This window comes from Phyllostomus hastatus, unplaced genomic scaffold (genome assembly GCF_019186645.2).
Source record: "Phyllostomus hastatus isolate PE091 unplaced genomic scaffold, TTU_PhHast_1.1 phas_scaffold_216, whole genome shotgun sequence".
NCBI lineage: Eukaryota > Metazoa > Chordata > Mammalia > Chiroptera > Phyllostomidae > Phyllostomus > Phyllostomus hastatus.
Genome location: NW_025334018.1, coordinates 15,573,788 through 15,599,619, shown reverse-complemented (window position 1 = coordinate 15,599,619; position 25,832 = coordinate 15,573,788). Strand labels below are relative to the sequence as shown.

General features: G+C 61.4%; 2 protein-coding genes across 2 annotated transcripts; both read left to right on the top strand.

The window, feature by feature from the left end:
- The first annotated feature begins 337 nt into the window (after window positions 1–337).
- PROK1 (prokineticin 1) lies at window positions 338–3,857 on the top strand. Its single transcript, XM_045817309.1, has 3 exons — window positions 338–409; window positions 2,882–3,007; window positions 3,738–3,857. Exons 1-3 carry the CDS (start codon window positions 338–340, stop codon window positions 3,855–3,857), a joined length of 318 nt encoding a protein of 105 aa, XP_045673265.1.
- Window positions 3,858–14,711: 10,854 nt separating this feature from the next.
- On the top strand, window positions 14,712–24,123 carry LOC123804452 (chymosin-like). Its single transcript, XM_045816750.1, has 9 exons — window positions 14,712–14,867; window positions 16,819–16,969; window positions 17,845–17,962; window positions 18,710–18,828; window positions 19,863–20,062; window positions 21,307–21,420; window positions 22,102–22,246; window positions 22,990–23,088; window positions 23,874–24,123. Exons 1-9 carry the CDS (start codon window positions 14,806–14,808, stop codon window positions 24,009–24,011), a joined length of 1,146 nt encoding a protein of 381 aa, XP_045672706.1. The 5' UTR covers window positions 14,712–14,805; the 3' UTR covers window positions 24,012–24,123.
- The last annotated feature ends 1,709 nt before the right edge of the window (window positions 24,124–25,832 follow it).

The following is a 25,832-nucleotide window of genomic DNA, read 5'->3' as shown; positions in this document are numbered from 1 at the left end:
CCGGCAGACAGGGGTGCCCCGGAGGCGGAGGGGCCAGCAGCGGCGGGGTGTCCGTGACGGCCTGGTTCAGCGGGATTTGGGAGGCACAGAGCACAGGCCCCGGCGCATCCATTTGTCTTGGTGTGGATGGTGATTTGATGTCATTAGGGATTCAGGTCTCATCTCCGCGTCTGAGATCATCTGGGGATGGGAAAGGGAGGAGAGGAGGCAGGCGTCCACAGGCAGCCCGGATCCGACCGGATAAATCTGGGAGGGGAGGTGCCCAGAGCCTGGCCCTGCTGGTGGGAGGACGAGGCTGAGCCGCAGAGAGCCAGAGGTGGCGGAGTGGAAGGTCACCATGAGAGGGGCCACGCGGGTCTCGGTCCTGCTGCTGCTGGTGGCGGTGTCCGACTGTGCCGTGATCACCGGGGTGAGTCGGCTGGCGTTTCCCGGGGTTCTGGAGGGCATCGGGGTCGCCGGGGGAATGAGCCGGGAACCGCCGGGGGCCAATGGAGGGGAAGGGGGCTGAGCCGTCCCCCGCCCGCGTTCCCGCGGCTCACACGCGTTCCCCATTACTCAGGCCCGGCCCTGCTGAGCGCGTGTGCTTGGCAGAAGCCGCGTGGAAATCAAACCCTGTGTTCTGTGTACTCGGAGAGCGATGAAAACTCTGTCGTCTGGGCCTTTGGTGACTGGAAGATCCCTGTTTGGTGTAATACACCCTTAGAAAATGGATCAGCGTCTTTTAATTTGTCTTTTGTGCAAATCTGGGTTTTTGCATACAGCCGGGGCCGTGTGTCAAGTTCAACTCCTCCGGCGGCGCGTTGGCCTCGCTGAAGGCAGGGACCTTGTTAGCGTCTGCTGGGCACCGTCAGCCTCTGCTTTCCCTGCTCTCACCGAGGCTGTCCTGAAACTGTCCCCCCCTCCCTCCCTGCACACGTGTCCTCACTCTGTGCCCAGTTCCGGCGGGAACAGGGGCGGCTCCACAGTGGGCCGAGCGCGCCCAGAAGCAAGCGTGGGGCCCCCCGGAGCACACGGCCCCACACACGTTAGTGCCCCAGACACGCTGGTGGCGAGTCTCTCCCAGAGCGTGGTTTTCCTTGGGGCTGCCCTCGGAGGGGCGCGCGCTGTGTCACGACGGCGGGACGCTCTTGGTCCAAAAGAAAGCGACAGTTGGCCCGAGAGCGTTGCAGGTGAAAGCCACTAGGATGGGAAGGGAAATTCACTGGCGTTTCCACCTTCTCCCACGTTCCCCCTGGAGAGTGACACTGCAGGGGAGTGCCCGAGGGCTCCTGGAATCAGGCCGGTTTCCCTGGTGAGAGGAAGGAGAGCCCCTGTCTTCTCCTGGTTAAAGGACAGAGGCTGAGTTTCAAAGGGCAGACGTGAAAGGCCAGTGGATGCTTTGGAGACCCAGAGCGGAGATAAAATTGCTCGTGCAGAATCTTTCCTAGCGAAGCAAACCCCGCAGCCTGGCCTCCTGCTGGGCTTCGCAGACCAGGAGGGGAGTCAGAGGGGAGGAGCCGGGTCCCCCTGCCGAGGGGGTGGGGGCCGAGGGTTGACCCCATGCCCAGGTCACCTCACACTGTGAGCCCAGAGCGGAGGCAGGAGGCAGGTGCGAGAGAGGCAGGAAGTGCCTTCCTTTGATTCCTTTGAGTCACCGCTTTGAGAAGCACCGTGAGAGAGAAACCAGGTGAAGAGGACATTGGTGACAGAGGTGACATGGGAGCAGAGGGCAGAGCCTGTGCTGAAGGCAGGACCTCCCCCGCCAACTCCCCCAGCCCCACCTAGTCTGACTCTCGGTGAGGAGCTGGTTTCCAGCATCCACACTCCTCTGCTTCCCAGACCAACCCCATCCCAAATTCAGGCCTGGGTGGCCCTTCCCCCCTGGAGGGACAGCGACTCCCCGCCTCTGGGGGGAGGGTCGGGTGGGGTCTACTTGGCCCTGATCCTGAGCTCTCAGGGGCCCTCTGGTGTGTGAGACATTCGCTCACTGGCCCGGGGACCAGCACGGCCAGGAGATGGCCACCTGCAGCTCCTCGGGGCGACAAGCTGTGCACACCCCCCACACCACTCCCGGGGCTGAGCAGGTGGGCAGTGCCCAGGTCCTGCCACCTGCTTCAGGCAGCAGCGGGTGCCCCGAGGCCTGTAGTTGTGGGTGGGGGGGGGGAGCAAACTCACACCCAGCTCTGCACACAGCCACACAAAGCTGCAGAGCTCTGGAGGCAGAGGGGTCGAGGGGTCCCGTGCTTCTCTGTCGTGGCCCTGCTGAGTCAGGGGCTGTTCTGTTTAAAGGGGGCTCACGGGGCCTTCTTCACAAATGGCCCCTTCCAGGCACTGGCAGGGCCACTCAGCCCCTTCCTGGGGGCCTTGCCCGGAGGGGTTCACTCCTGTCGAGGGGGGAGGCAGCTGCTCCGGGGGGAGCCTTAGGTGGAGCCGGGCTTCCTGTGAGAGAGTGGGGCACCAACGTGGGGAGGGCAGGCACCCACTGGGTGCTGCTGGGTCCAGGGAAACTCAGCACCAACCCCCTGGGAACCCAGGCCCTCAGGGCCTCTCCCCTGCCCCACGAACGTGAGCTAATTCAATCCCAGCAGTATGGACTGTGCCCGAGAAGCCGTCTCCTAACCTCTGGACTTGTGCGAAGGGGAGGACTCTCCCTGCTGAGTGGCCTGGAAGGAGCTTTTGGACGGGTGGGGGGTAGGGGGGGGGTCCTCAGATCCAGGTTTGAGGCCCCGCCGAGTCTCCCGCTGCAAGGGGATCCGGGGCAATAATGCAAGGTCCCAGGTGTCCTGTGGGGCTTGGGGGGTGGGTGCCGCTCTCGGCGCCTCCCCCCAGTAGTATTTGGATGTTCTTTTTTGCTCTGGTTTTTCTTGGGTGACCTGAACCGCCCCTTTGTCGCCCCCTGCAGGCCTGTGAGCACGATGTCCAGTGTGGAGCGGGCACCTGCTGCGCCGTCAGCCTGTGGCTCCGGGGCCTGCGGATGTGCACCCCGCTGGGCCGGGAAGGAGAGGAGTGCCACCCAGGGAGCCGCAAGGTGCTGCAGGGGCCTGCTGGGGCCTGCTGGGGCCGCGGTCAGGGAGACAGAGTGGGGCTGGAGCCCCTCTTCCCACCGAGTGCTTTAGCTTTCTCAAGCCTCTTTATAACCTTAGGTGGAAGGCTCTGTTATTAACCCGTTTTACAGAGAAATAAGTTGAGGCACAGAGAGGCTAAATACTGTGTCACTTGTCACACAGCCGGTAAGTGGCAGGGCTGGGATTTGAACCCAGGCCGTTGGACACTAGCTATGCTCTTCACCGCTCCTATTGAATCCCCTTGGTGGCCGAGCATTCCTCTCTGGCTGTGGGTCCCAGCGCAGAGACAGCGTGGGTCCTGTCCAGCTGCCCCCCAGCCCCAGTGCAGTGTCCCACACACAGTGGACGAATCACAAGTGACGTACAATCCAGGAAGGCGTGTGTGAGTGTGTGCACGTGTGTGTGTGCACATGTGTGTGCCAGGGCCAGCGGGAGCAGGCAGTGTTGGGGGCTGTGGGGTTGTAGGGTTGGGGGGTGAGCAGCATTGTGCTGTGGCTGATCTTATAGTCTCGGGTTCAAATCCTGGCTCCTCCAAAAATTAGCTGTGTCATCTTGGCACGCTGCCTGGCCACTCTGTGCCTCAGTTTGCCCCTCTGTCGTGGCTGTCCCTTTGGGCTGGGGTGGGGGTGATGAGATGGCGGTCAGGGCTGGTGCCCGTGTCCCTTTGGTGAGGGCACCCCTCCCTCTCCACAGATCCCCTTCTTCAGGAAGCGCCAGCACCACACCTGCCCCTGCCTGCCCAACCTGCTGTGCTCGCGGTACCTGGGCGGCAGGTACCGCTGCTCCGCGGACTTGAAGAACATCAACTTTTGAGCCCGTCTAGCCTCAGGATGCCCACCAGCCTTCTTGCTGATGCAGCCAGGATAGTCTCTTTCGTACTTTTGCTTTATTTCTGCCACGTGGCCCGTCCCCGCTGCCCCCAGCTGCCCGCATTGCCACTCCCATCACCGCTTACCTCGATCCCTCCCGCCCGGCACGGACTCGCCCAGGGACCTGGTTCCCTGCGCTGGCCCGAGGGTGTCCCAGCCCTGGCTGTGGCCCTGGAGGTGGCCTGGCTGGTTCTCCCTTCTCTGTTGCTCAGGCTGCCAGAGGGGCTTAAGGAACAGGAAGGGGCTCCCTCCCGCGTCCTTGCCCCCCCTGCCCTCTGCTCCTCTCAGAGCTGACACGTCCTCTGGGTCTTGCTCCTCTCCTCCTCACACGTGCTCTCCCGCCCGAGCCCCGTCCCAGCACAGGCCTGGGGTGCCCGCTGGTCCTGGCTGGAGCCTCATCCGGCTGGTCCTGAAGCCTGTGGGGGTCGCCCTGCGGTCACCTTCCTTTGACCGCCTGGCTCCGCAGTTTTGGGTCACAGGCCCGAGGTCAGCCCTGCCCGGAGGGGATTGGATGGTGACCTCGGTGACCTCGAGGCGGGTGTGAGGAGCCAGGGAGGTTGGCCCCCTGCCCCTGGGTCAGAGTCCCAGGGCCTCCCAGGTCTCTGTGCACACACTTTGCCGGTGAACAGGGACGCCCTCAATTCCCAGGGCCCCCCAAGAGGCAATGGTGGGTTTTAATCTAATCCACATTTTAGGAGGTAATTAGGGAGTTGCTTTAAACAGCCCCTTTCCAAGGCTCAGCCCCTGGGAGCAGGTCTGGGAGAAGGGAGCGGAGAGGGGCAGCTGCCAGCAGGGCCCCGTGGCCAGGGGAGGTGTCCGGGGAAGGTGTCCAGCTCTGGGAAGCAAGGGCATCTGAAGTCCGCAGCTGTCTGTCCGGGAGCTGTGTCACCCCCAGCCCCACTGAGCACCTCCCATCCGGACCCGGCTCCCTGGGGACAGGGCGGTGACGCCACATGCTGTGCGCCCTGGCCTGCTGGGCGCAGAATAAAAGTGTGAACAAGGGGTGTGTGGCTGTGGTGTCCCTGCTGTGCCCGAGCGGGGCCTTGGGGGCAGGCTGGGTTGTGTCCAGGCGGGGGACAGGTGCCACCTGGGCCTCCTCCCAGCTAGGACGGTTTCTTGGAGAAAGTGGATGTGTCGCTATAAAAAGAATCTACTGATAAGTAGAATATTTCCATAGTAAGGATGCATCTTAGAAGAATTAAGTTAGGATTGGGTAAAATGGACACCCCTCAAGATGCAGGTCTTTTAGGACTGGGCCTCCCCATTCACCCCAATCCTTTGTCTCCAATTGCTGGAGTCTGGTGCCATCTAGTGGCTAAAGTGGGGATGGCACAGAAAAGCTGCACGGAAAAAAAGGAAGCTTCAGAAGGACGTCGCCTTCTCAAAGCAGATGGGGACCAGGCCCCGATAACCCCAAGAGTTAGACTCATTCAGAGGTTTAGAGGGGCAATGTGTCCACCTGTGGGAAGAGGACCGCCATTCTAAGGAGCGCAGGAGAAAGGCTTAATTGCCCCTTTGGGTCCTGCCCCAGCCTGGGTACTTCTTGGAAGCCACTGTCACCTTCCCTCGAGACACCTGTCACCCCCTGCCCAGGATCAGGAAAGTGTGAGGTGGGCGGGGTCAGACAAGGACGTTTGGGTGTCCCTCCCCATCTATCTGTGTGCTGGTCCTGTGTTAGAGTTTCCAACCAACTTACCCCCGCCGCCGAGTATCCAAGTTCAAGGTCAGCCTAGATTTTAATTTCTCCCACTATCCCTTCTTCCCGAGCTCCACGCAACGGCATGTTCCTTAGGCACAGAAAGTGGGACCAAGCACCTGGAGAACACTATGCTGAAGAGCCAAACCCCCAAGACCACATCCTGTCTGATTCGTTTTGCGTGAAAGGTCCACAGTAGGCAGACCCGTGGAGACAGAAAGCAGCTTGGCTGTTGCCAGGGCGGGAACACGGACCAGTATGGGATGGGGGGCGGGGCCTCTCTCTAGGGCGGCAGCCGAGCTCTAAAACCGTGTCTAACTCCTAAAGACGGCGGGGTCACACGTGTTAAGTGGGTGACTTGGGACACAATGCAAACTATGTCATAATAAAGCTATTTAGAGGAATGAACATGAAAACCCACACACTGGAAAACATGCTCCCCAGGGTCAGCTGGCCGGGTGAGGCCAGTGCCCGCAGGCTGGAGGGAAGGCGGCCTGAGGCCGGGCCCTGCCTCAGGGCCGGACAGAGCGCCCGTCTGTACTGGAACCAGGGCTCGGCTCCGGCGGTTTGGGGCTGCCAGGCACCCGAAGGGGGGCGGTCTCCAGTCTGGGCACCACAGGGCGGAGGCATTGCGGGCTGGCGAAGGGCTGGGGTCCCCTCTCCTTCACCCGACCCTGACTCGGTGGGGTGGGGAGAGGGATGGGACACAGACGGCGTTTGCCCTGAGCGGTCTTCTCCACCAGCCAACGTGAATGGCACCTTACTTAACCCATTTCCGTTTATTGTGACGGCATCTTAAAATGTGTGTCGGCTGGCCTGGCCGGGGGGAGGGGTTCAGTTTGTGGGAGTACACTGAAAGGTCTTGGGGTTCCACCCCAGTCGGGGTGTGTATGGGAGGCAACAGATCTATGTTTTTTTGTTTCTTCCTCTCTCTCTAAAAAAAAAAAAATCAATGCAAACACATTCTTGGGTGAGGATTAAAAAAGAAAATCGGGCAGCTGGCTGCACTCAGAGCCCGTGGAGCTGCACCTGCGGCCTCAAGGGTCTGTGCGGGAGGCAGGCTGTCTCCTGCAAGGACGCTTTTAATTTTTCCTTGGGGGGAGCAGTGCCCACGCTGGCGGGGGCGGAGAAGACCCTGTGGTGGCCGCCGAGGGCTGTGTGGGTCTCTTTCAGACCTGTGCCCTGAACTGACGACCCTGGGGAGGAATAAAGTTGCATGACGCACCAGCCCCTCCGTGTTCCAACCGCCTCAGCCCCCGAGGCTCCTGTCGACCTTGACAAGCTGCTACTGACGCCTTCCACTCACAGTTTATAAAGAAGGGGCCCCAGGGGAGCCTGCGGCCAGCCACAAGCCCGAGAGAACCGTGCTGGGGCCTTAGGAAGACCACTTGGCCCAGGCCATGGAGGAATGACCTTCAGTCCAGAAGATTCTTTCGTGTCTCAGCCCTTGCCTACTTGGAAGGCTCTGGGCGTTCTTACCGTAAGAGGCTGTGGGCACAGTTCGGACCCAGACAAGACGTAGGGGCCTGTGACATTCCATCACAAAACAGCCCGAAAACCAAGCGAACACGTGTGTCAGGTGTCAGCGTGACATAGTTCTGTCATTTTGCATTTTGCTCGGTTGACATTTCTCTCGGAATTAGCAGCAAAGCCACCCTGGCGATGTTTTCCCACGGGCCGGGGACCCGGTGGTGAATAGCTTTACGAGGTAGGGACTTTGACCAAGTGACTGAACCCCTCTGCCTCAGTTTCCCCACCTGTAAAATGGCGCTAATAACCATAGTACCTGCTCCCGGGGGTTGCTGTGAGTTAGTGCACGCGAAGTGTTTAGGATGGGCCCAGCATGCATGAGATCCCTGGGAACGACTCGTACTTTTTTTGTTTATTTATGAAGACATCAAGGGCAGTTGGCACTGGGGGTCCTGGGCCGCTGGGAACTGGCTCCTATGCCAGCGTCACCTGGAGTCACCTCCACAGCGGGGTGGCCTGACCCAGCTGCCAGGAAGGGGTGAAACCCTCCACCCGATGGGGCTTCGAGTGCCCAGCACTCACACTCGGTGGGAAGAAGATTGCTGCGAGTCCAGACTGTGTTCTGTTATTATCAGGATGTTTGGAAGCACAGTTTACGCAGGCAAAGCTCCAGAACAACTCCGTTTGGGAACACAGATATGCCAATCTTATCGAGGTGCGCCTGGACCCCTTGCTTAAACACTCGAGTCGCCATATCGTAGTGAGGTGCAAATGTTTGCTCACGATCTTAATCCTGCGCTACTCAATTTCTTTTTCTAGCGAAAGCAGGAGAGTGGGCTCTGAATTCTCTCCTAGCTCTTCTTGGGTTGTGTTCAAATTAAACCTGCCAAAGTGTGAGTGTCCCTTCAGACAAGTGTCACTGGGACTGGTGGCTGCCCCCCCTCCAAGCCCCCCAGGAGCTGGAAGCCCCAGGAACTCCCATTCCCAGACTGTCCAGAGGAGCACCGGAGGGAGGGGTTAGGGGGCTGATTCCTGCAGTCCGATTCAGCAGGCTTGGAAAGAGCCCTTCCCAGCTGTGCCAGACACAGGTGGTTCCCCTGCCCCCACCTCCCTGGAGAAACATGGGACTACCTATCCACCCCAGCTCCAGAGGAAATCAGTTAAACAGAGAATAAAAATTCTAACTTTCTTTCCAAGAGGCAGAGAGGTTAGTTCCCATCAGAAAGCACTCCAGAAGACTTCCGGCCAAGATGGAGGCGCAGGTAGACCCACTGTGCCTCCTCGCACAACCCGAAGAAGGGCAACAACAAATTTAAAAACAAAAAACAACCAGAACTGCCAGAAAATTGAACTGTAAGGAAGCCCGACAACCAAGGAGTCAAAGAAGAAACACTCACCCAGACCAGTAGGAGGGGCAGGGTAGCTGGGGTGGGGAGGATTCCTGGCGAGGCAGCAGCTGGAGGGGAGGCCCAGCATCATAGCACCTGGGTTGCCCCGCCCTGGTGAACACCTAAGGCTCTGTCCCTCATACGTAACAGGTGCTCAGAGACAAAAAAAAAAAAAAAGACCTAAATGAAAGAACAGATCAAAGCTCCAGAAAAAATACAACTGAGCAACGAAGAGATAGCCGACCTATCAGACCCACAGTTCATAACACTGGTAATCAGGATGCTCACAGAATTGGTTCAATATGGTTGCAAATTAGAGGAAAAGATGAAGGCTATGAAAAGTGAAATAAAGGAAAATGTACAGGGAACCAACAGTGACAGGAAGGAAACTGGGACTCAAATTAATGGTTTAGAGCAGAAGGAAGAAATAAATATTCAGCCAGAACAGAATGAAGAAACAAGAATTCAAAAAAAAATGAGGAGAGGCTGAGGAACCTCCAGGACAACTTTAAACATTTCAACATCCAAATCACAGGGGTTTCAGAAGGAGAAGAGGAAGAGCAAGAAATTGAAGACTCATTTGAACAAATAATAAAGGAGAACTTCCCAAATCTGGCAAAGGAAATAGATTTCCAGGAAGTCCAGGAAGCTCAGAGAGTCCCAAAGAAGTTGGATTCAAGGAGAAACACACCAAGGCACATCATAATTACATTAGCCAAAATTAAAAATAAGGAGAGAATCTTAAAAGCAGCAAGAGATAAGGAGACAGTTACCCACAAAGGAGTACCCATAGGACTGTCAGCTGATTTCTCAAAAGAAACCTTGCAGGCAAGAAGGGGCTGGAAAGAAGTATTCCAAGTCCTGAAAGACAAGGACCTATATCCCAGATTGTTCTATCCAGCAAAGCTTTCTTTCAGAATGGAAGGGCAGATAAAGTGCTTCCTGGATAAGGTCTAGTTAAAGGAGTTCATCATCACCAAGCCCTTATTATATGAAATGTTAAAGGGGGTTATCTAAGAAAAGGAAGATAAAAAATATGAACAGTAAGATGACAACAAACTCACAGTTATTAAAATGACAACAAACAGTTATTAACAACTGAACACACAAAACCCCTAAACAAACAACTAGAACAGGAACAGAATCACAGAAATGGAGATCACATGGAGGGTTAGCAACAGGGGAGTGGGAGGAGGAGAGAGGGGGAAAAGGTACAGAGAATAAGTAGCATAAATGGCAGGTAGAAAATAGACAGAGGGAGGTTAAGATTAGTATGGGAAATGGAGAAGCCAAAGAACTTACATGTACGATCCATGGACATGAACGAAAGGGGGGGATGCAGGTGGGAGGGGTGTGCAGGGTGGAAGGGAATAAAGGGGGAATAATGGGACAACTGTAATAGCATAAATATATTTAATAAAAGAAAGTGCTCCAGTCAAGCTAGAGTGTGGCCTTAATGTTAAAACAAGGACTAGCAAGACAGGAGAAGAGGGACACGGGGGCCGAGGGAGTGGAAGGGGGCGTGTGGCTGAGCCTGGGTCTGCGTCCAGCAAGGATTTGGTCTCAAAGGGGGGATGGCTGCCCCGAATGCACCTCAGTCACTGAAGTGGCAAAGTGGACAAAGGATACAAAGGGAGGGGTGACCGTGCAGGAGAGGCGAAGGCCCCTCTTGGGGACTGTCATTTCCGCTCACAGAAGGCCGGCACCTGGCCCAGCAGCTGGGGGCTGGAAAGCCCCGCAGGTGAGGAGGCCGCCCTTGGCCGCCCGAGGCCCCAGTCAGGAGGCAGACACGTGTCCAGTGGGCCCCAGCTCCCGCATGGGGCCCAGCTGGGGTGCTCGGTGCCTGGAGGGGGTGTTAGGGAGTCGTGGCTGCAGAGAAGGGGGCCCATGCCCCTGGGCCAGGGGCTGGCCTGCGCTGCCTGGGGCCTGCTGGGGCGGGTGAACTGGCGAGGAGCCTCGAGGACAGAAGCAGCCCGCAGCTCCCTCCCAGGGAGAGGGAAGGGAGTCAGACAGCGAGAGCCCTCCCTGCCAGGCTTGTCCCTCCGGGTCTCCATAATCCCAACGGAGGGACACTGAGCAGAGGCCCCAGAGGTGGGGTCACAGAGAGGAGCCACGAGTGTTCTCAGGCAGCTGAGCCCTTGGGGGGCCAGGTCCCAGCAGGGCCGTCGAGCCCCAGCTGGGGAGCGGTGGGCGTGCAGGCCCCCGCCTTGCTTCTGCTGCATGCTTGGGTGGGCCAGATCGGCCGGGCTCTCACTGGCGAGGCGTCTGTGGGTGCCTCTGACCGTGGGGAGGGAAGGCTGCCTGGGGGCCACTTCCACCCCAACAGCTTACACCCTCCCAGGAGCCCCGGATGGGGGAGACCCGTGGACACAGCCTAACAGCACAGTGAGTGGGTCTGCCGGGGCTTCACTGCGCTGCCCCAGAGACACCTGGAGCCCTTGGGGGCTGGGGACCATCAGAAATGGAGCTGGCCTCCTTCCCAGAAGCTGCCCTCCCACGCCCCACCTGCCTTCCCTCCTCCACGGTGGCTCTGTCCTCTCCCTGCCCTCTGCCTGGTGGCCCAGCCCCTCCCTGTGGCCCTGGGAACAAAGGTTCAGATTCTCAGCTCCCTGAGGCTCCAGCAGCTCTCAGTCTTGTTTCCGAGTCTCATACGCGGGGACACTGACCCTGCCACCTATGGGGCTGTCTTGAGGGGTACCCCTCACACTGCTTCCCCAGCCTTCCCTGGTCGTGGGCGCCGCCTGGGTGCTTGTTAGGCACCCACAGGCCTGTCCCCCACCCCAGAGCTGCTGGATCCTAATGGCTGGAGAGGGGGCCTGGCACGCTCTCTTTTAAACAAAAAATATGTTACGCTCCTCCCCAAACAGACTGCGAAGGACCTCACTGCACAGTGCAGCCTTCTTCCTGCCGTAACCCGACCCACAGAGTCCGTCTGTTTATTTCAAGGTGAAGATTTTAACTCGAGCTATTTATAATTCCCGCCGCCCTGCGGGTGTTAGTTTCAAAGCCCTCACGCCAGATGTCGACTCAGAAGTTGAGAAGGAGACAAACGTTCTCATAAATTAATGTTGCCAGTGATCAACACTTGATATTTTTAACACACATTCATCTCAGAGGGAAAAAAATCCTCTGATTCGAGGCTGGGTTTGTGCATTCCTCCCCTTGGCGAGGGACCACTGAGATCTTTGGGTGTGGCTGCAGGCGAAGGTCCGACGGGAGGAGATGAGTGGGTCCTGAGTCGGAAGCTCTTGTGGGCGTCCTGCCCTTCCTTCCCTCCGTCCATCCTTCTCCGTGGACCTCGGCCTCCCGTCCCCGCGGTCCAGGCCGGATCAGGGCCTGGCAGCCAGACTTTTTCTTCTCGGCTCTGCCAATAGGTGAAGTGGCTCCTGCTGGAGACCACCACTAGGGGGCATACTGGAGAGCGTCACTGAGGGGGGATGGCCTGCAGACAGGTCAGGCCATCTGCACAGTGTTAAAATAAAGGGTTACCCTTTTATAAAAGTTGGTGGATTTCCCCCCCAAATCGCATTTCCTGTATCTCTTGAACAGTGGACAGTCCTGGCGTCCCTGGGCCAGGCTCCCACAGTGACACTAGCTGACCGTGGTGGCAGCCAGCTGTCGGTGGTAGTTTGGACGCACCGAACCCACCCATGATGGGGCCTCCAGCACACTTGCCTCACACCGCCATCTGGCGGCTGGGGTTTGCAGCTGCCTCGGAAGTCATTTGGTCTGCTCGGTGTCGGCGCTAATCGTGCTTAAACAATTTTGGAAGTTCTGCGAACCACATGGCAGGCTTTGCCTTAGCTTTGATGCGTACGCCACCCGCCTGGGATCACCGTCTTCACAGAAAAGGAAACCGAGTCACCGAGCTGTAAAGGGACGTGCTCAAGGTCACTTCACCCTGTGGCGGGCCCAGGATTTGAGCTCAGGATGGCCACACCTGCACTTCCCAGCCGGAGGGGTCTGTCTCGTTGGGTCACCTCTGCGAGTGCTCACCACACAGGGTCACCGGCTCGACCTGTCCCCACCCAACTGTGGGCTCCCCGGCGTTGGAGATGATGCCAGCTTCACATCTCCGGGTCCAGCGCGAGCCCGTAGAAGGTGCTCCAGACACCGAGTTGCGCTGGCTTTGCCCCTGTCGAGTGGCGCTCCCACAGGCTGGGCGCCCAGGGCAGCTTGTCCTGGGCTGTGACTGTGTTTTAGCTGCTCCTGTGGGTCATTCCCGGGCACCAGGAGTCCGGGGCAAGTGGAGTCGTCCCCGCCTGGCACTGGGTGATCAGTAATGAAATCTTATCGAGCTTTTCTAAAAGCCTTTGCAGGTCTTGGCCTGCACACCCTGCCCCGCGATACGCAATCATAACGCGCGGTGCATTGTGGGGCAGCGTTCCTGATAGCGGGCACTCGCGTGCGGCTGCAGCGATCCCAATCTCGTGAACACACACACGGAGCAGCCCGTGCCAAGGGACCTGCGTTTCTTGGTTTTGAGGGTCACCTTGCGGTGGGAGAGGCGGCGGAGCCTCACTTCCAGCGCTCACTGTCCAGGAGTGCTGGCTGCTGGGCCAGCCCGGGGCACCGGTGGCGTGGAGCAGAGCTCCCGCCCGATGTTGCCCACAGCCCCAGGTGGGCCCACCACCCGTGGGTACGGCTGTCCCAAGCGATGCCCAGAGGCTGGGAGGAGTGACAAGGGGCAGGGCTGCCCCCGGACTTGACATTGTGAACTGATGATGTGCCCGTTGTGTGCTTAGGCCTGTGGTGCCTGGGCAGGGGCCTTGCGACCGTGCAGACTCTTCTCCGTGACGGGCAGGCCTCCCGGAGCCTCCCTCTCCCCGTCCGCCGACTTAATGAATGCGCCTCCGCGGCGGAATCAGGTTCCTCCGTTCACCGGCTTAGCCCAACGCGGATTGAGCGTCTGCTACCACGTGTCCTGCTCCGGGGCGGTGTGTGGGGGGAACCCCACTCAGATGCAGCCGCTGGGACAGGGCAACGTCCCTCGGGGGAGAAACAGGAGGGAGCAGTACCGTTTAGTGTTTCTCCCAGCTGCTTCCCCGGCCTTGGCGAAGGGCGGGCTCATGGAGACAGCAGGGCGTGATGTGGCCGCTTCTGGGGCCTGAAGACCAGCCGGGGTCTGGCCATCAGGGAAGGGACGGGCGTCTGGCCACCTCCGCGCCTCCTGTCCTAAAACACTCAGTTTCCTTGACGGCAGGCCCCCTGAGGCTCCCTCCCGAGGCTCTCCCAGGTCAAATGCTCCAGAGTCTGTCCCTTTCCGTGCCCTCAGCCGTGTCTGGGGACCCCGCCCGCACATGCCCACCTGTCCGGCTGCCTGGCCTGCCCTCCTGGTTCCAGGTCCACGAGTTCCTCCTCCGTGGACACCAGGCCTCCTCACCAGGCCTGCTGGGTCGGAGGCTGGCACCGTGGTCCCCCTCCCCGCACTGTGGTCCCAAAGCCCCTGCCTTGTTATCCTGACTTGACCTTGATTTCTGGTTTGCAGCCTCCCCCCACCCCGGGAGGTGATGTTCCCGCTCTTCACGGCTCAGTCTGGTTTTCCTTCTCACCCTACTCTGGGGTTGCAGGCTGGAGTGCCTCTCTGGCCTGGCCCCCGGTCCCTGGCCCCCTGTAGTCATCACCCCCTGCACGTGAGCCCCCCCGAAGCTGGACCCCGGCGTGGGACTCGGATGCCAAGCCTCTGCCTCACCCGTCCTTCCCCTTCCCCTCTGTGTGGGGCTCACGTCGGCCTCCCCGGTTCACCGCCGTGGGCCTCCGACAGCTCCTGGGCACCGGCATCTCCCCCTCCCCCTTCCACACCTTCCCAGCGGGGAGCCAAGGGCCACGGCCCTGGGGGTGCGGGAATCGTGGGGTTGCTGTCTCTCCTAGATCCTGGTGACAGATTGACCACTCTCTGCCTCAGATGCCACTCTGGGAACAGACCGAGTGCCCCTGGAAAATGGGGGATATTCCTGGACGGGGCTGGCTGCTGGCTCCTGTGCATCAGGCCCCGGGGTGGGGGGAGGGCAGCGAGGACGGGAGTGGGGTCCTTTGCATCAGGCCTCTTTCCAGACCCGAGAGTGGAACCCGAGACGTGTTTGTGCAGGTGGCCCACCTGTGTTAGCTTAAGGAGTCTTGTCGGGAAGGGCAGAGCGGGCCAGCGAGGCCTTTGAAGTCCCTGTGACGTGGAAGGGGGGGTCTTATCAGAGTGGGCGCTGCCTTAATGTGTTTGCGGAGCAGCCCGCAGTCAGGGGCTGTGGCTGCAGCCCGGGCTTCTAGCCAGAGGGGGCCTGGCGCCCTCCATAAAGGCAGGGCCGTGGGCACCAGTGGCAGCAGTGTCCTGCCCACCGTCCAGGATGAGGAGCCTCGTGGTGCTACTGGCAGTCCTCGCCCTGTCCCAGGGCAGCAGGATCAGCAGGTGGGTGTCGGGCCCCAGAGGAGGGGACGGGCGTCCACACTGGTGGGCCCCTCCCTGGCCGTGCGGCCGCCGTTGGTCCCCCTGGGGAGCCTTCGGGGGGAACTCGGGGGGAACTTGGCGGGCCCCCGGGGCATGTGCTCTTGTCGGTCTTCCTGTCCCATTTTGGGAACTTGTTCTCTCTGTTCACTTCAGGGTCAGGGGTGGGCAGCCCTGATGCTAAGGGCACAGGGTCTTAACCGGGCTGCCTGAGATTTGACCCCTGACTTTGCCACAAAGTTAACTCTGTGCCCAGGTTCCCTGTCCGTTGCCCAAGTAGGGTGGGGGCTATGGCGAGGGCCAGAGGAGTTGATATTTGCAAACAGCCTTGAACCCTGCCTGGCGCCGGGTGAGAGCTGCACGTGTATTTCTGCCGCAGAACCACGTTCTCAGATGCAGCAGGTCCTCTGTGGGTCAAGCTCTCCTTCCGAAATAGTAACAGATCTTTACTGAGCCGCTTGCTACCAGGGGCCAGACACTCCGAGGTCTTCCCTAGACTCTCGTGAATCCTCACGGGTGCAGTGGATATTGTTATTTGCATTTTACCGGCGAAGAAACTGTTGTTCAGCGAGGGTCGCACGTCCACGTAATTAGGAAAGGCGGAGCCAGGACTCGGTCCCACGTGGACTTGAACTGTTGACATCACATCAGGTTCAAGGTCCCTTTGAGGGAGGCTCTCGGGGGTCGTGGGCTGGGCTGGGACAGCTCAGCAGAGGCACAGCTCCCACTGTGGGTGACCCTGAGCTGCTCAGGGACTGCAGCCCACCACACAGGCAGTGCTGGGGGCCGGGACGTGGGACAGAGGAGAGGGCAGCCGTGGGCCCGAGCCCAGGAGCCCTGCCTGGGCTCCTCCCGTTAGGGCGCTCGCCCTTGTCGGTCCTAGAGACAGGGGCTGAGGCCCATCCCGAGAGCCTTTCGCTTGTAAGTGGGGCCCCAGCGGAGGCCACACAGGAGGGCTGGGGGCGGGGGTCACCAGACGGGGAGACGCCTCGATGCTCACACGAGGCTGTGCCGGGTGGGGTCCCTTTGGGCTCACCCACTGAGAAAACCCACTTCTTTAGGGGTCTCAACACGGCTGCCCTTTATCATCCCCCCTGTAGTCCCCAGGCATCCTTCCATCGGCCCCACACCGGGGAGCGCGTGACCCTCGGAGCTGGCTAGGACAGGGGGCCGGTCGACCTCCACTCCTTCAGCCTCCCGGAGAGGAGACACCGAGCCAGAGAGGTTAAGCCCCCGGGCTGGTCGAGCGCAGGGCGGGGAGAGTGGCTGCAAAGGAAGGACTGAATCTGTTTTGTGGAGGATTGAGCTGAAACTCCAAGGGCTTTGGGGGAGGGGGGGCAGCGCCCAGTTGCCACAGACCAGCTTCTGCGGTTTCCCCTGTCCACCTGCCACCACCACCCGACACCTGAGCTCTGTTGGGAGCTCCCCGGGGACCAGACTCGGGGCTGGGGACCTCTGAAGGGTTTCCGCCCGCCGAGGGCCCCTCAGAGAGCCGCGCAAAGGGCTGGAGTGTTGTCACAGCACTTGCTAGAGCGTGGGGACAATGCACCCTACTCACTATTGCGTCTGGCACATAGTAGGTGCACAGCAAGACTTTGGAGACTGAGTGATCATGTGCGTAGTGTCTTTTAAACCTCAGAGTTGCAAAACTCATCAGCTGGTTATAAAATGTATCCATTGAGTCTCTACCAGCATTAAAAAAAGAGAAAGAAATAGAAAATAGCTTGTGTTGCTTTTACTAAGGGTAGGCGTTGATTTGTGAGCGGAGGGAAAACATGTATTTTCTTCCTTTGGGTTGTGAGACGTCAGCGGGGGCGTGGCTGACGGAGCCCCGAGCCTCCGGCACTTCGCAGAGGCCAGGCAGCCCCGGGGCGCTGGCCGCCCTGCCCACTGGGTGGCCCTCCGGTCTCCGCAGGATCCCTCTGCACAAAGGCAAGTCGATCCGGAAGGCCCTGAAGGAGCACGGGCTGCTGGACGACTTTCTGAGGACGCACCGCCATGCCATCGGCAGCAAGCACTCCAAGACGGGGCAGGTGGCCAGCGAGCCCCTGGTCAACTACCTGGACGTGAGTGGCTCCGCCGGCCTCCCGGTGACAGCGGTCACCCAGGGTGTGGTGGCCACCTCGCCCTGCCCGGGTCCCCACCTCTTTCCCTGTTTGGGGGAGTCACGCAGACCCGAGGGGTGTAGTGGCCGCATCCCTGCCCCTGGGTCAACTTCGCAGCGCTGGGCGCTGGCCCTCGCCGGTGGAGGGGTCTGAGCTCAGACAGGCTTCCCCGCAGATAGCGTCCCTCAGGTCCGCGGTCCGCCCCCAGGTCCAAGCTCACACCTGCCTCTCCCGGCCCCGGAGCCCGTGTCTCCTTCTGGGCTCGGCAGGGTGGGGCAGCCGGTGGCCGGCCCACCGCTGCCCAGGATGCAGCAGGACGGCCCCGCGTGCCCGGCTCCTTTCCGGAGCCTGGCTCGCTCTCACCTGTCGCTGGTGGCGGGAAACGGCCGGTTTCTTCCCTTCTGTGCTCCGTTCCCCGTCGGGGTCTCCCTGCCCCCCGCCCCCCTCCTGGGCTCTAGTTCTGACTCACAGCGAGAAGGGACCGACCGCTGGGGGGACGTGGGGCCCGTACCTAGCTGGTGCCCACCCCTCTGTCCCTGCCCCTGGCAGGGTGGCCGGTGTCCCTACCAGGCAGGACTTGAGGTTTGGTCTGATGTCTGCTGCAGTGTTGCTGGGCTCGCGGGAGGGTCAGGCCAGGCAGGGCCGGGGTGGGCGCTCAACAAGGGGGCTGCAGACCCCGCCCCCAGTGAGCCTCTCCCGTGCCCCCCGACCTCCCGGGTCTCTGGGCAGAAAGCACGTGGCCTCCAAACCGAACGGGCTCCACGCGCAGCATGCGCCCTCACCCACCCGCACGCTGTGCCTGGGCCCCTGACGCCCTGCCGTCTGTCTGCCCGCAGTCCCAGTACTTCGGGGAGATCCACATCGGGACCCCGCCCCAGGCCTTCACCGTGATCTTCGACACCGGCTCCTCGGACCTCTGGGTGCCCTCCGTCTACTGCAAGAGCGAAGCCTGCCGTGAGTGACCGGCCAGCCTCCCCGCCCACCCCTGCACGCTCGGGCCGGCAGTGGACAGGGTGGCGGGCGGGCCCTGAGAGGTCACGGGAGAGCTTGCTCTGAGGGTCCCAGCCTCCCCGTGTGTCCCAGCTGCTTGCTCAGCCCTCGCAAGTGGCCCCAGACAGGGAGGTGCGCAGGTCTCAGCCCTGACGTGCCGCACGGCAGCTGGTGACCAACAGCTGGGAGGGAGGGGAGCGTGGTTCCAGTTTTGTCCCCGTCGGGAGCCAAGACGAGCTGCTCACTCTCCCGGGTCCTCGGTTTTCCTTCTGTGAAATGGGGCTGCAACACGCCAGGGGCGCCGGGCGAATGCAGCGAGAAGGCCTCTCACGACTGGGGAAAAATAGATGTTATCACTTCTTCCCCGACAACCCGGGAGCCCCGTGCTCTCTTCGGCCCCGTGTACCAGATGAGGAAACCAAGTTCAGGGGGAAAGGGGCTGGCCTGGGATCACGGAGCTGGCGGAAGTGAAGCGCCCCGGGAAACCACGGGGAGGGCTGTTTCTCTTCCTTAGTTTGGCTGGAAGCTGCACAGGTCGCGCTTGGGGTCGGAGAGGTGGGTGGGACAGCAGAGGCTAATTTTCTTTATGAAACTCTCGCTGCGGGCCCCAGGGAGGGCGGGCGGCTGGCTTTCCGGGGGGAGAGTGGTGGGCGTTCAGCCCGTCCTCTGGCGAGGCCTGCTGAGGCCCACTCGTCCTGGTCTGTGCTCCAGAGAACCACCGCCGCTTCGACCCGTCCAAGTCCTCCACCTTCCGGGACCTGGGCGAGCCCCTGAGCATCCAGTACGGCACGGGCAGCATGGAGGGCATCCTGGGCTCCGACACCGTCACCGTGAGTGAGGCCCAGGCCGGCCAGTGCGCGCCTCTCCCTCCCCCCACCCCCCCCACCCCCGCCCCCGCTTTGCCTCCCCTGACCCCCGGCTCTGGCGGGCAGGCTGCCTGCCCCTTGGGCCGGTGCTGGGGGGCCCTCTGTGTCCTGTCGCTCCCAGCCATGGCCCAGTGGTGGGTAAGAATTCTGAGAAGGGCTTCGGCTGCCTTCACTTGCTCATCGTGGGCAGCGGGTGGGACGGGGAGCCTCAGGTGCATCCAGGCCCCGTGCAGGGGGCTCCGTGGACATGAAGGCGACTTGGGGGACCCGAGGAAGAGAAGGAAGATCAGTGGGGGGGAGTTAAGGGGCCAGAGGAGGGAGCAGAGGTGTAAGGAGCAGGACCAGAGCACAGGAGGGGACTCTAGGACGAAGGCTCCACCCTGAGTGCCACCCGGAGCCTTGGGGGGGCGTAGCAAGCGGTGACAGGGCCTGACATCCGTGTTCGAAGATCACTCGGGTTGCCCGTGTGGAGGGCTGCGGGTCAGTGGGGACAGCACGGAAGCCAGAGCCACTGAGGTGGCTCAGAGGAGGCTGGGGACGCGCCCCCCCCGCCGTCCAGAGAAGTGGGCAGCCCAGCAGGCTACTTCGGGGTCAGCGCTTCCTCAGCAGAGTGTCAGTAAGTGCTGGACGACTGGACGCTCGGCGAGTGCTGGGCCAGTGTTCTGTCGGGAGGTGGGTGTGGGCGCCACTACCCCACGAAACACGCGGAGAGTGAGGCCGGGAGAGGTCTGGTCCCAGGTCACACGGTGCCTGAGGTCTTTTACACGCTAAGGACACACATCCGGCTCTTTCAGATGCAACATGCATGTTTGTCCTTCCCGTCCACTTGCATCTGTTCCCCGGGAGCCGCTGACGGGAGGCCTGCAGGCCGGCACAGGGTCCTGCGGCCTCCCAGAGCCCCTCCACCCAGCGGAAGGCAGGCTGGCTAGCAGGGGGTGGCCCGGGCCCTGCTGCGTCGGGTCCAAGTTCCCCCGTGGACGTCTCCGCCTCCCCCGCAGGTCTCCGGCATCGTGGACCCTCAGCAGACCGTGGGGCTGAGCACCCAGGAGCCCGGGAATGTCTTCACCTACTCCCAGTTCGACGGCATCCTGGGCCTGGGCTACCCTTCGCTGGCCTCCCAGTACTCAGTGCCCGTGTTCGACAACATGATGGACAAGCACCTGGTGGCCCAAGACCTGTTCTCCGTGTACATGAGCAGGTAGGGGCTGCGCCCTGCGGGGCCCATGGGCCGGGGACCGTGCCCACCCCTCAGGGACGCCGCAGCTCCAGGGTGGACCCCGGCCTCCGGGCTCATTCGACCTTGTGTCCAGAGGTCCCCAACGTGGCCATTGATGGAGCGAGAGTCCCCTGAGCTGAAATTTGACTTTCATTTATGGCATTAAAAACAAATCCCCAAACAAGCCATCTCTGCACAGGGGATTTTACACTTTTTTCCCAAAGTGGCAGGCCTCGGTCATCACCTGTCGATGTCACCGAGAGTCACAGACTTCGCAGAGCCCGCTCCACAGGAGCCTGCCTTCTCCTTTCACAATTTGGGAAACTCTGAGGCCGGGAGGAACAATCACCCTGGGAACTGGTGGCCCAGCCGTGCCTGCTGCCCAGGGGTCCTGCTTCCAGCTGAGCGGCCCCTACCTTCCCGCCTGCCCCTGGGACGGTGCCGCTGGGCTGGACAGAGGGGCGGGGGCAGGGCCGGGAGAAGGCTGATGTCAGGGGAGCCCAGGCCAGGGGTAGACGGGTTCATTCACTCACTCACTCGCTCGCTCATTCACTCCACAGATGTCTGTGGGTCCTTCCTGTGGGCAGGGGAACTTTTTAGCTGGGGACGCAGACAACACACAGTGACACACACGGTCTGATGACAAGTGTGGAGAGGACCGCGGGGACGTCTCCCTGTATTACAGGCTGAACCGTAGCGGGGAGGCCTGGTCTCACCGAGGGTGGTTGTGGAGGGGCCGGGAAGCTTTGCTGAGGCCTGAGTGGGAGCCGTCCAGATGAGACAGGGACAGCGCGTCTTAGGCGAGGGGACAGTGTGCGCTGGGGCCCAGAGGGGGGACAGGGCTGGGTGAGGTCTAAGAATGGGGGGACGGCAGAGTGGGAAGCAGGTGACGCCAGTGTGCCACGTCTCCCGGCTGTGACCCAGAGCCTCAGAAGGGACAGAGGGGCTTCGGCTGAGGGGCAGGTTTCATGCAAAGTGTGTGGGACTTTGCTGACGACCCTCTCTCCTGATCACAGTCAATGCCCTTGGGCGACAGCGCAGGGACGCAGGGTGACAGCCGGGAACAACCGAGGGTGCTCTGAGCGGAGCCTGGCAGCCCTGTGGCCCATGGGGCTACGTGGCTCCTGACACCCCCTCACGCAGCCTGGGCCCCCGGGGGGCTGCCGAGCTCGGGCAAGTCGCTGCAGCCGGGCCCGAGGGCCACAGCACGCCTGTCCTTGTTGCAGGAACGGCCAGGGGAGCATGCTGACGCTGGGGGCCATCGACCCATCCTACTACACAGGCTCCCTGCACTGGGTGCCCATCACGGTGCAGGAGTACTGGCAGTTCACCGTGGACAGGTGGGCACGCGGTGGCCGGGGCCGCTGGTGCGGGGGCGGGAGGCCTGGTGTGGGCAGCTCGGAAGCGCATCCCATCGGAGTCCAAAGCAGACGCCGCCCAGGGCCGCGGCCTGGGACGGCCACCCCCTGGGACCAGCCAGGCTGATCCGGCACTCACTGCCTGCGGGGCGTCGGCTGAGTGACGACGTGACTGTCTCGTCCGGTCCTCGCTGAAGCCCAGGGAGGCTGCGTCCTCATTTTCTAGTTTTCTAATGTGGAGTTAAAGGCCTTAAGGAGGTCGAGGGAGCGGCCGTTAACGTGCCCATTCTGTGGATGAGAAGCCTGAGAGAGGAAGGTCAGGGAAGTCGCCTGAGATGTGCGGGGTTGGGGGGGAGGGAACTCGGCCCTTCAGGCCACGAGCGAGGTGCCCGTTCCACCCTGGGTGGGCGTGCCTTTGCTGTCTTACTGTGGTCCTCACCCCACTGAAGGTGGGTGGTCTCGATCCAGCCCCTGGGTCCGGTTCCAGGCCTTTCCTCTGAGCTCAGGAAGTTATGGGGCCTCCAGAAAGGGGCCCGAAGGACCAGGTCTGGGGCGTTGGCCGGCCTCCCTGCCTGAGGGTCCTGGCAGGAGAGGCCAGAGGGGACCCAGAAAGGCAGGACCCGAGGGGACACGCGGCGGGGCTGTCCTGTCTGCCCTCTGCAGTGTCACTGTCGATGGCGTGGTGGTGGCGTGTGACGGCGGCTGCCAGGCCATCCTGGACACGGGTACCTCCTTGCTGGTCGGGCCCAGCAGCGGCATCCTCAACATCCAGAAGGCCATCGGAGCCACCGAGAGCCAGTTCGGCATGGTGAGGCCAGGCTCTCACGCCCTCCCAGACCCCCCTCCCCCGGGGAGGGGGCCCAAGGGAGGGAGCCCCAGGTGTCGGGACATCTCGGGGCCTTGCTCCCAGGCCCCATGCAGCCGCCGGAGCCTGACCTCCAGTCCCCCGAGCCGGAGGCCGGCCCCTGGGTGGGCTGACAGCTGGTCCCCCCTCAGCGTGACTCTGGGGACCATGACTTGGGACCAAACCCCAACCTGAGGGTCCTCTGAGAAGGCAGGCCCTTCCCCGCTGCGTGGCTTCCAGCGCAGAGGATGGCCCGGGACCTTCTCCGTGGCTCCCCGGCACACCCATCCCCCCCTGCAGAGGGCCTCCCTCTGGCCTTTTAAACAATAGTCTTCAATGAGTTGGTAGAGTCTAGCTGACATACAGTGTTAGTTCCAGGTGCACAGCACGGTGATTCGACATTTCTGTATCTTACCCGGTGATCACCCGTAAGTCTAGTGCCCATCTGTCACCGTACAGAGTTTCGGTGATATTAGTAACAATCTTGCACTAACTGTGACTGTTAGTAGTGATATCGTAATAATAACACAGACTGCTCTAAGCTGGGCACGGCACCCCGCGACTTACTTAGTTTACAGCTGGGAGTTTGTACCTCCCCGGCCCCTACACCGTTTCCACCGCCCCCGGCCCCGCCCCGCCCCCTCCCCTCTGGCAGCCGCCCGTTTTCTTCTGCATCTGTGAGTCTGTTTTGTTGGTTGGTTGGTTAGTTTGACATCAACTGCGGGAGCCTGAGCAGCATGCCTATGGTTGTCTTCGAGATCAACGGCAGAAAGTACCCACTGCTGCCCTCTGCCTACACCAGCCAGGTATGAATCTCAGCAGAGGGAGCCCCAGGCTCGCTTCGACCTCCCCCCCGCCCCCCGCCGGCCCAGAAGGTCAGCACAGTTGGTGATTAGGGGCAGGGCTCCGACGGAGCGAGCACTTGGTCTTCTGAGGGGCCCCCGTGGTCCTTGGGTCTCCCTTGCGGCTGCTGCAGCCTCGCCCCCCGGGAGAAATGGGGCAGAAGGGAAGGACCGAGTCCAGGGGCTTGAGGGAGGGGGCGGGCAGGGCCATAGCCGGCCCTGCCCCCCTCCGCCCTGGGAACCTCCGCCCACAGCTCCAGTTTCTAAGCCCAGGGGCCTAGAGCTCTGCTGGCATTTTCTCACAGAGCCTGGGTTTTGTGGGGACCCAGCCCTCACCCCCACTGACCTGCTTTGACCTCATGCTAAGCACCCCAAACTGGTCAGGCCCCCTGGCCCCCAACCTGCTCCGGCAGGCCTCCATGGCACCAGGGGCTGAGAGTGGAAAGCCGGGGTGCGGGCAAGAACGAATGAGGAGGAGTGGGGTGAGGGAACCCCACCAGCTGACTCTGGACTTCCTCACCGAGTTTTTGGAGGGGCAGTGTCTTCACCTGCTGAGGGAGAGGAGTCGGACACTTGTTCGCCTGCCCCGGAGGGTGATTTCGAGGATGAAAGGACGGAACGGATGAGAGAGTGCTGGGGGGTGGGGGTGGGGGGGTGGGGGCAGAGGGGTAGGCGGCCTGCAGGCACCGTGCTGCGGGGCTGGCGCCGGCCTCAGCACGCTGGCCTCAGCGCACCCCCCGCCTCTGCAGGACGAGGGCATCTGCTTCAGCGGCTTCCAGGCTGACGACAGCTCGGAGCAGTGGATCCTCGGGGACGTCTTCATTCGCGAGTACTACAGCGTCTTCGACAGGGCCAACAACCGCGTGGGGCTGGCCAAAGCCATCTGATGGCACCTGGCTGCGACCCTTGTCCCGACACACGCGTGTGCCCACGCCTGTACGCCTGCACACGCGTGTACACACACAAATCAGTTCCCAATAAACACCATGTCTCTGCAGAGCCTGGCTTTCCTTGGGGCTGAAGCCCCGCCCTGTTGTGGGGCGTCTGGCGGAGCTGGGACCCCATGGGTGGGGGCATGTGGGGGCCGCTGTTGATGGGTGAGACTTTCACCAGGGGACTGGCCGTTTCAAGCTCAGGTTGGGGAAAGTCTCTCCTTCCCGTTCTCCTCCGAGAGATCTTTCTGGGGAAAGGGCTGGGCCGGGAGCGAGGGCTTGGGGCTTGGGACTTGGGGCCTGAGAGAGGAAGACTCTGGTCTGTGAGGAGAAGGCCTCGATGCCTCAGGGAGAAGAAGCTAGGGGAGTGGGCAGAGGGCATCTGGGAAGGTCTGTGGGTCCTGAGGTCGCCATGACCTTGGAGAAGAGCCACAGACCACAGGTCCGCCCTCGGTTCCAGAGGCTCCAGAGCTGACCCGCCAGCGACCGAGAGTGTGTCCCTTGCGCCAGGGGCCAGGCGAGTCTTTCCCCTCACAGGGGCCGGTGCGGTCCCTCAGTCTGCTGTCCCCACTGCGCCCCTGCCCACAGGGACCCTGCCGGCAGCCTGAAGCTGCAGGTTTGCCCGGCGCTTCACAAAGGAGACTGGGCTTCGTGTGTGTGTGAGTGTGTGTGTGTGTGTGTGTGTCCCAGCAGCAGCTGTGGAGGGGAGGATGGGGTCCTGGTGACAGGCCCCTCTGGGGGCCTCTGTGGGGTCCCTGTCAGCCGTGCCCAAGGAGAGACAAGAGGAGGGGCCTGGGCAGCGATGCTATCTGAGGTGCCAGTGCCGGCCACAGGCGTGGGGCCTCGGGCAGGAAGGACAGGGCCGGGCTGGGGGAGGAGGGGCTCAGGCTTCGGTCTCAGGTGAGCCGAGGGGCCTGGGGTGGCTTCGGGCTGAGGGTACAGGACAAGGTCAAGGTCACAGGCCTCCCAGGACAGCGTACAGGGTCGGGAAGCAGGCAGGGGCCCGGGAGGAAGCCCTGGCCCCCGAGGACGAGGACAAGGGCTCTAAGCCTCCCTTTCCTTATCTGAGACCAGAGCCGTGTGCCTGCCAACAACGAGACAGAACTGGGCCACCTTCATTATTTTTAGGCTTCTTGTAGATTAAAAAAAAAAAAGTGCCGAACAGGCTCACAGGAATCGTGTTCTATTTCAATGATTTATGCTTAACAAATCGTATTTTAAACATCTGAGCCTCGGCTGGAGATAAAAAGCCTAACCATGTTGACTTTCATAAACCAGGAGCTTGGGCCAAGTGGCCCCTCATCACACCTCGGCCCCCCCGCCCACCTGGCCCTGGTGGCCGCCCCTGTCCCGAGAGGGCAGCGACCACACCGTGGGGCGGCTCCCTCTGGGGGCTCATGGGATGCTGGCAGCCCCACACTCTGGTCCTGGGGCTTCCCTGGCTGCTGAGAAAGCTCTGCCTGGAATGTTCTCCACACCCCGACCCCTTTGACCTTTAACTGTCCTTGAAGCCTCCCCTCAGCGCAGATCTCGTCAGGATGCTGCTGACCAGGCCGGGGCCCTCCTGTGCTCAGTGTCCTAACCCTTGTGTCCTTGTCTGTCCCCCTCCCAGACACTGTGTGTCTATCATCTGGTGCCCTGGGCACCTGGCTCACGGAAGAGCCCAACTCAGGTGTGGTCGGAGGAACAGATGACTGGCGAACGAATGAATGAGTCACTCAGGGGGTCCCTGACAGCCACGCTGCTTGCCGCAGTCTCCTCTTCCCTCTTAGGTCT